At 32.7% G+C, this 13106-nt stretch overlaps 1 protein-coding gene across 6 annotated transcripts in view; it reads left to right on the forward strand.

The window, feature by feature from the left end:
* Window positions 1-251: 251 nt before the first annotated feature.
* LOC106467995 (DET1- and DDB1-associated protein 1-like) overlaps window positions 252-13106 on the forward strand; it is a 28063-nt gene continuing 15208 nt past the window's right edge. For 2 of the 6 annotated variants that reach the window (XM_013928392.2, XM_013928405.2), the window contains exons 1-3: window positions 259-408; window positions 10009-10266; window positions 11828-11914. In XM_013928392.2, coding sequence (XP_013783846.1) covers window positions 10264-10266; window positions 11828-11914 — 90 coding nt within the window. In that variant the 5' untranslated portion in view covers window positions 259-408; window positions 10009-10263. Of the gene's footprint in view, window positions 409-7835; window positions 7996-8057; window positions 8405-10008; window positions 10267-11827; window positions 11915-13106 lie in introns of those variants that run through there. The other 4 variants (XM_022396908.1, XM_022396900.1, XM_013928420.2 and 1 more) reach the window with 4 other exon arrangements.

Raw genomic sequence — 13106 nt, forward strand, 5'->3', positions numbered from 1 at the left:
CGACCAGATAAGCAACAATATTTATACAGTGAACCGAAATGGCATAACAGCATACACTATTTTATTATTACTGGGTACATTCTATCAAAACAAAGTGCTATAATGTATTTAATTTCTAAGTTTACAGACAATTTCTTAAATGTACATTATTATTGTTGCTAATATAATATCAAGAGTTGTTAACTATTTTTATTTCGTTTACTTCTAGGATTGTGATACGAGTACACCTGGTGTTTTATATGAGCTTTTGAGCGAAGAAGGAATATGTGTATTTTACATTGCTGTATTAAGGATGTAGTGAGTCATGATTCGTAATAATAATAATAATACCTGTATGTAACGAAGTGATAATTTCTGTTTTGCTATTCTTCCGTATTTATAAGTCCAAAATAACCATTAATCTGTAAGGTAAAGTTATGAAATTGAAAACATTTTTTTGTGAATGTAAAATACTTAAGACTAGTGAAACAATCATGCCATGTAACTAGGGTTTCTTACCAATACCAGTTACTTTTTTAATTTTAATATTGATTGTATGTTGACATTGGCTGTTATTGTTAAGGTGGAGGCATGAAACTGATAATTATTATAAGTGTGCGCTCAAACTTCCATACTTTTTGATGGGGGAAGCAAATCAATTATTTATTTTTCTTTCCAGCGTAAAATAACAAAATATACTGGAACTTGGAAGGAGAGGAGTAGTTTTTATCCCTCTTCGTGAATATAGCGCTCCTTTATAATTCAATTTTCAAGCCAGTCAAGTTTTTCGTGTTTTGTCTTGATAATTGATGTAAATTATAAGAGGCTGTGGTTGTAAATTTTACATTAGCTTAAACTTAAGGTATTAAATCAGACATTATTTATTGTTTAACCTTATAAAAAGTAAAAGTACTAATTTCATGCCCTGACTTAATAATAATAATATGGCTATACCACAGTTAGTGGAATCAGGCATTATCTGAATAATAATGTCAACAGAACTGAACTGCTGAGTTTAACTTTAAATAATAAGCAATAATAACCATGATTTGAGTAACATAAAATTGGTGGCCAAATAGTTGTGAAGTTGGATTCATCATGGCTGGAAACATTTATAATCACAAACTTCTTCATTTTTAGGTTAGACATATTAAAGAGAAATTCCCAACAATGTATTAAAGGTGATGTCTAGTTTCTTTGTCACAATAACTTTATTCCAGGGGAGAAAACTCATCACCTTGGCTTTGAATGAACATAATTGATTGTAACAAACATTAGATATATTATGTCTCATTCATTTGATAGGCATTTGTTTATGATTTTTCTTGTCAACATTAAAAGAATAATTAGAATGAGGTTTTACGTATATATATACGAATCTATTATGATGTAAGAATAACATTTGTTGATTAACTAACAACTTGTATTGGTGTAATTTATTATGTTTGTTTGTAATATTTGAAACTCAGTTTTTCGTATTTTAACACTTGTTGTAAACTAAAACGAATATTTGTAGCTAACATTTGCAAAGTAAAAGAAAAAGTATTGTAGTCATTGTATAAATTATGGTGTTTTAAACAATTATAGAAACTTAATATTTTCATTTTCCATTCATTATTTCTAATTTTCAACTAATGTTTTGCATGGGCAAGTTGATAAAGACATTGGTCTGCTGATTGTGAGGTCTTTGAAGTGTTGAATCAAAACCCTTTCAAAAAATATGCCTCACATTTTCAGCTGTGGGTGTGTCATAAGAGTGGTGGTCATCTCTAAGCTTCATTGTCTGTGTTATGGTGCTGCTGACCAGCTTTCTTCCTTGTTGTCAGTAGTTCAAACTAAGGATGACAATACCTTAATTTTACTGTTTCTTATCTGACCATATAGCTCACAGTGAGCATAAGGTAGTTCAAGCAAAACAAATTATTTCATATACCATATTTCCCATACATTCATAAGACTAATGAAAAAGGTGATTAGCAGCTGTGGAGTTTCCAAAACTGCATCTCAGTAGGGACCTTACAAAAAAAATTCTAAATTTATAAAATCTTAGTCAATAGTGAATTTGTATAAAGAATACAAAATTCTTTCCATATCACTTTGAATTGTGGGTCTATGTGAATTAGAAAAGATGTTTTCTTTTGAGCAGTTGATTGAATTCAATTTTAATCCATGTGAAATAATAGTTAAATCTGTGAACAGTGAAACTTGAAGAGTACTTAACAGGGCCCAAAGTTGTTCATATCTTCATCATTTCCTTGACTTTTTTGAACCTTGAAAGACTAGCTTTCATAATGCACAATTAAGTTGTCTTTTTTAAATTTTTAAAAAATTTCAGTAAAAAGCAGCTGTGATATTGTTTACAACTGGAAATGGCATAGATACATAAATACATGCAGCAAATCACAGTAATCCTATAGGCATTTGAAATTTGGCATTAAAATTAAATTTTCAATAAATTATGTAGTATAGCTTTGTATGCTAATATAAAACTACTTTATTACTATTTGAAAAGGTAAAAAATATTTGTGTGAATAACGCTTAAACTTATGCGAACATACCTGAATTCATGTTCCAGTGTGTCCATCATGTTCTCCTCTTTAGTATAGATAAATAGTTCCATAAATGGAAAGGTTTGATAAGAGTGATTAATTAATGCACCTGGCTCAAGGACTGTTTATATGAATGCTTACAATATGATGAACAAAGCATGATGATACTGGTTGTATGGCTCTGGTGGATTGTGTTTATATCAGTTGATCGATTGCACCCACAGCAGTGCTGCCAGATTCAACTACAAGACAATGACTAAACATTCCTTCAACTGCCACATTCTTTACAACTACATTTTAAACCTTACTTTTATACCATGCATTACATATAATAAAATCATACTCCAAGTCTAGTAGAAACACACAAGTAAACTGCTTATGCTTTTAGCATAAAGCTATATGATGTTCTGTCAGAGCTCCATCTACAGCAAGTTCTCGAAGGCTGTGTTAAGGCTGAAAGTGTACTGCTTTACCACATGTGAAGAATATAAATTGAAATCCTCATAATACCAGCTATAATCATTATATTACATTTAACCCTCAATTTGTTGTGTGGAGTCATTATGACCCATTGCAATTTCTTTAATTATTATGTGATAGATGGCACTTTACTTAGCTCCACCCACAGTAGTTTCCTTAATTATGTGTCTGTCTGTGTTGCGGTCTTCATCAGTGTTCTGCAGTTGTAGGTTTCTGCAAAGTTTCAGATTGGGGTCATTTTTATCCCATGTAACTACTTGGGTTATAATTTTTTGCAAGATCAGTTTGTTTTCCTGTGATTCTAATTTACTTGATTTTAAGTGTTTTTACTAGTTTGTAGCTAAAATGTGTCTTTTTGTTCTACATCTTTTCTGGTATTTCTCTGTTTAATTGTTTGTTTTAGATGATATTACTTCTTGTACCTCTTCATATTGCCATTTTGGCATTTATTTTATACAGATGGATAGAAAAGGATTTACTGTCTCTGCAATGGTTTTTAATATCATAAGCCAAATATGGGTTTGGACAAAAATAACAACATATTTTAAGGATTGAAGCTTCATAATAATTTAAATACTACATTAGGAGCATAATGACCCCAGGCGATGAAATATATGCTCCATTTTACCATGTGACTTATTGAGGGTTAAGGACAATACTTATTTTTAGAAATAATTGAGTACGTAATTTCAGCATCAAATTTATAACTGTGGTTGCTTATTTACATCTTTATTTTTTAAATTTGTGAAGTTTTTTTCTTAACAAAAGTAACAATCTATGTATATAAATTCATGTAAATGGGTATGATAAAAATATTAATTTTTTGGATAATCCCTACATGAATACAACTTTTTAGCACCCCCACTATTGGTCTAAACACCATTTTTTTTCTTTTCAGCCAAAGTTATTGACAATTTGAAAAATTTGATTAAGTATAACTTAATGTTGTTACCTTAATACCCACCTTAAGTTTATTGTACTATGTGGTAATTGTAACATTGAGTTTTAATATATCTAGAAATGTGAAAAATCTTATTAATAGAACAATCATTATAAGATCAATCAATTTTAATAATTTATTAGGCACTTGTATGTATAAAACTGCATTTAAGTTATTTTATTGACAGTGATAGGTGAACTTGCCTAGGCTGTTATTCATAAACAAAGGTCCTGTCAAACGAGTGAGGTATGTTGTATTTAATGCTTAGGAATAGGTCCTCAAGTTCATTCAAAGGCATGGTCAGGAGTTATTTACCATGGAATAAAGCCCCAGTGACCAGGAGGGTAGACTTTGCCTAAAATAAAAGTAGATAATGTTTTCCGACATAAATAAAATTAAGAGTTCTTCATACACTTGTACACATGTATTTGTGTATGTTTTATGGTTCAGTAATCTATCTATATCAATACATGTAGTTCTCATTCTTTACACAGTAAATTATTTCATTATTGAGGACATTTAGGAGTTATTAAATGCAGTTCTTTCTCTAGTCCTTTTACATTCTGGTAGATTTGTATCTTTTTTCACACAACATGTTAAAATTAATACACTTTTCTAATTAATAACAACAGTATTTAAAAGTATATAACTCTAGAGATGTTCTTATAACTTGTGTGAAGTAAGCCAGCTTTCTGTACAGTTTGAGTTACTTCCATCTTTATCATATACACTATATTCTTCTTAATTAGCCCAATTTTATTATTATAAGCATTCCAGAAGTCTAGACATTTTGCAACAACACTGTAGAAAGTTCATGGTTTTTAACAATGAACTACTCTCATCAAAGTAGTCTTAACCCTCCTATTATAATTTGGGTTATATTGACCTGATGCAATTTTAAATAAATTGAAACAGCAATGAATTGCTCAAATATTTTTTGTGCACAGTTTTACTCTTTTTATGTTAAATATCAGAAATAATTATAAGCTGTTATTAAAATAAACTCAGAGATGTTTAGTTACATCACACTAGCCATCACTAATTTTGAAGTGATAGGCAGCTAACCAAATTCACCCTTTACCTATTCTTGGGCTATTCACCAAACAAAACAGTGGGATTTTATTTTCATTCTTATAACATACCCATGATCCCAAAGTACAGGGTGATTTATTTTTTGCCAGTAATGGAAGTGCAAACCATGGAACTTCACCTCTACAGTCAAACATACCAATCTCTGAGTTACCTTCAACTCTAATGTTAGAGAAACCAGTGTTGGGTTAAGTACACCTGAAACATGATAGGAGGGTTAATAGGTACATCATGATCTACTTACAGTAACTCATGTTTTGATACAGTATCGTACCTGTTCTCACAAAATAGCTTTTCTCAATTAGTACTGCCCTCTTCTGTACATATTTTCAATGCTTGTCACTAGCCTTCCACCCGCTTCTGCATATCCATGTCTAAATGATTATGCAGCAACTCTCCACCAATAGGAGCATGACACAACCCCTATCATAACCAGCGCCTTCTCCACATTTGCACTCATTAATCACTTCTTGATTGGCAGTAGTACTGTACAGACTTGATTGCTTGCAAATTTGTCAATGTTTTCCTTTATACTATAGACTTAGTTTTACTTTGCTATGTTTTTGTTATTTATTTATTTACAAGGGCCTTTTTTGCTAGTCTATTGTGAATCCCACTCTGTGACAAGTGGTGCCTGACCAGCTATTTTAATTTCATTTTTTGAAAATTCACACTATCCATCCTGTGATCATGCTTGATGTCAGTTACGTTGTAGCTTTTCCTACTGCGGACCTGATGTACAATTCCAGATGCTGCCAAGTGTTGGTTGTATGTTTCATTTCAGTTGTCATCTATGCTGAAACAATTATGTTGCAGGATTAGGTTATGCACACTGTAGAGATGGGGTGTTCTTTAGGACCGCTAGTAGTTCTCTCTAGTGGTCTTTGGCTTCATAAATATGTTTGTTCCAGATCGTACCCTCATGGACACACATGAGTAAAATAGACAGGAAATGTTGTCTATCTCTGATGCTCTGTTGCATTGAGACTCTTTTCTACTGCGGACCTTACATACAATTCCAGATACCGCCAGATGTTGGTTGATCGACTCTGTTGACATGGTAACTCTGCTTTTCAAAATAGGGTATCACGATCACCCATTGCTCTGTCTCTAGTGATGTGGTCCTCTGGAATCTCTAGCATTTTTTCCTCCTATCTTCTAGTGGAGTATGGGAGTTCTTGCCACTTACCAGTTCCTAGCCGCTAGGGTGGTGGATCATGGAGGCCTGTCCACCTGAGTGAGGCATCATACCACACAGTTGAGAATAGGGTGGTGGTGGCATTCTGCAGATGACGATGGCATATAGCATTTTTTACTGCAAACCTGATGTACAATTCTAGATACTGCCAGGTTTTGGTTGTAGCACTATGCCGTATTAATGTATATATATATCTGACAGATTGCTTTTTCTCACTGTGGTATTCCTTCTTCCTACCATCCTCCGGGTGTACATTCCTGGTGGGTCTGGTATTGGTTGGAGGTGGCCTGGTCACGATTAGAATCATATGTCTATTGAGTGACGCCCTTCCTACCACAGACCTGATGTACAATTAGTCCCGCTAAGTAAGTTCTCACATTTTCTGGCCAGTATTTCTCATCCTACAATGGAATGGATTAAAAAATGCCCAAGGCTATCAGGTTTTGACTGGAGATGCACCCCAGGTTTGCAGTCCCTCTTCCTACTATCTGCTGGATGTCAGTTCCCAACGGATCTGGTGATCATTGTAGCTGGATGCAGCACATCTATTCCCACTTGTGTACAGTTAGGTATCCTCCTCCTCCTCCCATGAGCTGGAAGAATCATACTCAATTCCACTAGGGTTTGGACTGGAGATGTCATCCCATGAAGGCTTTCCTTCTTCCTACCATCTGCTGGATGTCTGTTTGTGGTAGAGCAGGTGTTGGTTGGAAGTGTGTGTAAGTGGAGATGGATTTTGGTATGTTCTTCCCTACCAATTTCTGTTTCAAGGTGAAGAGGTAGGTGATTCTCTGCCTACCACGGAACTGTTCTACAATTCCAGATTCTGCCAGATGTTGGATGAGGTCAAACTACCACTATGGTCTGTTGCACCCTAGCCATTTGACACCCAGGGATCCCATTAATCAGTCATATATATTATGGGATTTCATCATTATATTGCTTCCCTTTAGCAGCTTTTCAGGGTAAGGAATACTTCTTAAGTCTTCATTTGTATCAACTGAAGAAAAAAATAAAATTTTGTAACCCAACCATCTCATAAGTCTTCCATTATCACCCCTCAGAAGTTCTAAGCCCATCCTAACATATTGCTTACCCTTAATGTATTTAGAGAAATCCTTAATGTTAATTTTCACATTTTTGGACAACCTTTTTTCTTGTATATTATTTTCGATTGCTTAAGGTCTATTGATCTGCTATAACCTTCTGCAGCTCTCATCATAGCAGTGAATTTAAGCTTATTAAATTTCTAATGCTTTTCTTTACTTTTATCCCTTATACTCTTATTGAGCCAACCAGGTATTTTTATGAGAACATAAAACTTTTCTTCTGACAAGATAGCAAGTTATTTAATTCTAATTAGTACTTAAAAGTGCTGGATGGAAAAAGTTTCTATATTTTTTGTAGTTTAATACAAATTATTCATCATCTCTGAATTCAGTATTAAGGCATCTTACCATAAACTAATAAAGAAATGTTATACTGTGTATTTAGAGTGTAAATAACCCAAACTAAAATGTTGATAAGGTGTAACAAAATTTTGTGATTCTGATTACCAAATTGGCCCTAGTGAAATGACACCAACCATAATTATTTTTAGTGATAAACATTTCAAGATAGTTATCCCACCTTTGAAGGTATGAGTGCAGTTGGAAATTCCTTGGGTGACCTTGTTTATCTCAAAGAAAACTACTTATATGGACAGAGGCATACCATAATTGTCCAAGGCACTCTGATTGTTATGAGCTCCATTTAACATGGTGAGTTGTCGGTGTCTTTCTGTGAGCATGCTTGCTGTATAAATTGAAAAAAAAGTTACATCTGATGACAGATGAATACTGACATCTGTGCCTCATAAATATTTCTTCACTAACCATTTAGAGGAATATCATGGCTCACTTTCAAAAAGTTATACATTTTTTCTCTTAGCACTGAACTCGTGGGTTGTAAGATAAACATGTTTTATATTGGTGGTGGGGCTTTGTCAGTTGGAGAAGTTAAAACCTCTTTCAACACGAAAAAATGTTATTTTCAAATATAAAAAATATTCTGAGGATAATCATCTTGCTGAAGCCAAGGCTGTCATTGATTCCACAACCAAGTGGGCATTTAATACTTTTGAAGTACTGATGTCAAAGGGCAGAGCTCTTCCTAATGTAACACTCAAAAGTAAGTTCGATGTTTTTCAAACAAAACCTGAACAAAAAGATAAGTGAAACAAAAATATTTCTATATTTTTTCTGCTGATGTAAATATCTAAAATATTCAAAATTTCCTTTTAAAAATGTACAGTTTTCTTTGAAAATTGGTACATATAGTGTTCATTGGCCCAACAACACTATCCCCTTGTATATAGATCATATTCAGTATTTAAATTGTATCTTTCAAAAGAAATAAATAGTTCATGAAAACTATTGTTACCCTATTTCACTGTGTTAAATACTAAAGTGAAATGTATTGGGAATGGTTAAAAAAAATGTACTTACCTATCTACCCTAATTTTGAAATAAATGTAATTGGAGCCACATCTTTTTTGTTTGGCTTATTGTATTGTTAACTTTAAAGAAGTGGGTTTATTAATTCAATTGGCAGTATTACAATTAGTGATGCACGTGTAGTAAAATTTGGCTGACTCCTGAGTCCGTGTACCCAGTCACTAAGCTTTGGCCGAGGACAGGTGTCAACTGGGACTGAGTTCTCTTCTTGCCCCCCCCAAATCATACACAAAAATTAGAAAGAAAAAGAAAATTGACGTTTATTACATTTAGCCAAATAATCACCAACAGAACATTCAAGTTTTACTTTCAACTTCTCAAACCCTAACCCCTATTGTTCTCAAAAACCCCCCACCTTCCCCAGAAATCCACTTTTCAAGCCATGCCTGTTATTAACCCCTATTGTTCTTTCAGTGGGCGGTCAGTTTTTGTTGCATGGAACACTTTTTTTAACTAAACCAATTATTGACTGTAACTTTCAGTATCACATTAGTTACCATAAAGATTAGGGTTTAGATGCCTAACTTTGACACTCGGCCAGACCCGAGTATTACTGGATAGCCCAATACCCGGCTGGGGCTGAATATCTGGCCGAGTACCAGTACATCCCTAATTACAATATAAGCACATCATAGCAACTTTTTGGATTGTAATATTTCTAGCATCAGTGGTGATACCAAAATTCTGAGAAAAACTGATTCTTATGAGAAGACTTCCTTATTCAAAAGGGACTTGACAGTTTTAGTGAATGTTATGGAAAAAGAGGAGGATCTAATCGTGGTTGTTGATAAAACCTTGAGTGTTTATCCATGGTGAAAAGATCAAGTAGAGTTCTTGATTCTGTTAATTTTGAATTTGAGGACAAAATATACATGTATATTTAGATTTTTTAAATTTTAGTACTAGAGTCTCCAAGTGGGAAACCAAGAGGCTTTTAAAGGTTCTAAGATTTGTTTATGCTGATTTACATGAAACTTAGCACAAAAGTTTAATGGATGATTGAAATTACATGTTCAGATTTCCTTTTTTTAATTTTTATATTGGTACCCCATATTAGAGGATCAAGGGTTTTGTGGGGTTGCATTGAAAACTAACAAGGATATTGTCCTTATTGAACAAAATGAATGCAATTTTTTTCTTTGCCTGTAGATACTTTTTTCTTTGAATTTTCATAAGTATAATCTAGAAATTTATGTAACACTTATAGTTTGTATAATTAAACCAGTTACCTTTTTCTAAAGTAAATTGGTTTTTAATTTTTTAATTTTTCTTTTATAGGATCACACTCACTTGAGAAAGAACTGAAACGTTGCTAATATCAAGAACTGATTGACTGTAGTATAGTCGTATCAAAGTGCACTCAAAAGTTTTGTGAGATATTAAAACTTAGGAAATTATATTAATGCGGTGCTTTGTAAGTGTAATTGCAAGCGTCCTACAAAGAAGCTTCAATAGTTCCTGAAAGAAAAAACACAAACAATAAACAGACTGTTTAATTTATATAGTTCTATTTCATTTGCCCCAAAATAAAAAATGGTAAGTTTTAATCACCTTGTATCTATTTCAATTTTATCAGTCAAGTTACCTTCATCTATAGACTGTCAAAGCAATAATTACATAATTGAATATACATTTATGTGCTTTTGTATACAAGAGAAAAAATCAAACTCTGTTAAAGTTTGCCTCTAAGTAATCTAGTATGAGCCCACTGACTTTAAAAGAGTATTTGAATGCTTTTTGAATGAATAAATGCATGAAATTTAAAGCTATATGCAGATGTTCCTATGAATAAGTTTTCTAATTGTTGATGCTGCCTAATAAGTAAATAAGAATAACTTTAAGTGAACTGTAACATGTTCTTATAAATTTTTATTGTTTTAAAGAAGTACAATTGTTTGTCAAAACACATTTTTTAAATTAAATTTTGAATGTTTGAAGGGCAGTTGTTTTCATTTGAACATGGTAAGGATATCAGGTGATTTAAAATTCAGATGTCTTGAAATTGTTAGGAGCTTAAATACTGTAAACCACTTGTTAAAGCTTTACGATTTCTAGTCTTATAGGGATAGAAATGGTAGTGAGGAAGATCAGTCAGAGTATAGACCCAGATTGGTTCTGATGCAGATAATGCAATAAATTAGTATTTACATTTAATCTAACTATTATATGACATCTGTTTTATAGAACTGTGTATTACTGAACTCTTTTAAACTCTTATTTGATTGTGTATATCTTAGTGGTTTAAAATCATAAAAAGAAACTGCTTAACATACTATTATCATAAATTTAAAACATTGAATAGTATTATCAGTAATTTGAATTTACTTATATAAAGATCTTAGAAAATGACCATGCTTGAAAGTGAACCGAGATTGAAGTTTAGGATTAATGTATTTTGTGAAAGTTGAGGCCGATATCAAACAACAGTTAAATGGAATTTTAAACATGAAGTTTACTAGTGCTTCTTGCATTTTCATTCATTGCTATATTTATTGATATTTGATCATCGGTTTGTAAAAAAGAAATTAAATATCAAAAATAACATTAGATAAACAGAATCACTTTAACTGAGCAAAACAAATCTGAGTATCAAAGTTTTTTATAAACTTATCTGACAGAGCTTTCAAAATAACTGCCTAGCATGTTAATTAATCACAGCAAGTAAAATGGTAGTTAGCTATTAAGTATCACTTATTTCAGAGATTATATCTAATGACAAACATTCATATGAGCTTTGTTTTAATCAGTTTTCTTAGGGTTTATTATTAAACTGTTGGTATTTTGTGACCTGTAAAGAATTTTGCAAAGAAACTTGTAATGTTTTTCTTGTCATCTGCACATTTAAGCCATCTTTATTTATACTTTATTAGATATTTCTTAGTGCTGGGAAATGTACTTTTTGTTATAGGATTTGATTACTGCTGGTATAATTAATGTTTTTATAATGATGAATTTTGCATGTTTTTAAAAATCAACCTTCTTGATCACTAATAAAATTTTACATGTTTTTGTTTCTTATATATATATGTAGTATGGTATCAAATTGATATATTTTAGTGCAACTTAACTGTAATTAAAGTATGTCTTTATGAATTAGTCTATAGCAGAGTTTTTAAAAGAGCTGCCATCACATAATGAGAGCAACTTTTCAAGATTTCAAGCTGATACATCATCAAAAACAACTGTAAGTAGCCCTTGGATTTTATTGTTGAGTCATTTCGGGAATTAGAATAACAATTGAGTTGTCATATGAAGTAAAGTTTTAGTAATTTTTATAGAGTGTGATTTTAAAAAACCTAATTCAGACTTAGTTTCTTTTTGTTTGGGATATCTTTTAAGGTAGAAAATGTGGTAAAGTTTTGTCAGTAAAGTAATATTTTTAAACTTTTGTTGACCAGTGAAACACTAGATGACCACCTCTACACATGACTTCTGCCCATACACCACATATTTCCTGATGAAACTCTGTTGCTGTGATTACTGTTGGTCTTTGCTCATATATCCATTCCATGACTTTGGCTGTTTTGAACCAGTCCATTACCTTTCCTTCCACATCCAGCTGCCAGTCTTCATTGTGCTTAACTTAATGAAATCTTCCAAGATTCACTCAATACTCTTGATGTTTTCTAGTGGACATCTTCTCTACTTCTTTCTTGGCCTCACTAACCCATGACTTGACTGTTTTCAGTCTCTGTGTTATGGATATGGTACTAAGCCAAAAGTGAAGAGTGTTAATAGATGTTAGTTTGGCTGTTCCTATTGCTGTGCTCATGGTTGCATTCTGTACCCCCTATAGCTTGGACATTGCGATTCAGTTCATTCAGAGCAGGATGTGTGGCATTCCAGTTTGCACTTGTCTGGGTGACCAGTAACAGTAAAGAGCATGATAGGTAGTAACTCTTGACAGACTCCTTGAACATAATCAGAAGACTGGAGACTGATTTTGTTCAAAGAAACTGGGTAAAAACCATTAAGAAACTTAAAGGCTCATCTGTTAACAATCAATATTCCAGGCATTGCAACTTATCATTTGATGAGAAAGTGGACCACTCAGCTGGTAAGGTACAACCATTGGGAAACCTGGCAAGATCTCAGAATGATGTCCTTAGTGTAATAGCATGTAAGCTGAGGAAACAGAAGATGGCACAGTTGTTACAGTGTTCAAATAGAAGACTGGAGGAAAGAGAGTGGAAGGGAAGCAAGCATGAAAGTGTGCAAAAATGATAGATTCTACTTAAATAAAACTGAACTAGTCATTATTACTTGAAGAAACTTTGAGATATTATTGTTGGAGGGAGGAAAGTCTGTGCCAAGGCTAATAACAAAATCTTCTAGTGTGTAATAGTAGAAATAATAGTGTTAAAATAATATTATTT

This window comes from Limulus polyphemus, unplaced genomic scaffold, assembly GCF_000517525.1.
Source record: "Limulus polyphemus unplaced genomic scaffold, Limulus_polyphemus-2.1.2 Scaffold84, whole genome shotgun sequence".
Lineage (NCBI taxonomy): Eukaryota > Metazoa > Arthropoda > Merostomata > Xiphosura > Limulidae > Limulus > Limulus polyphemus.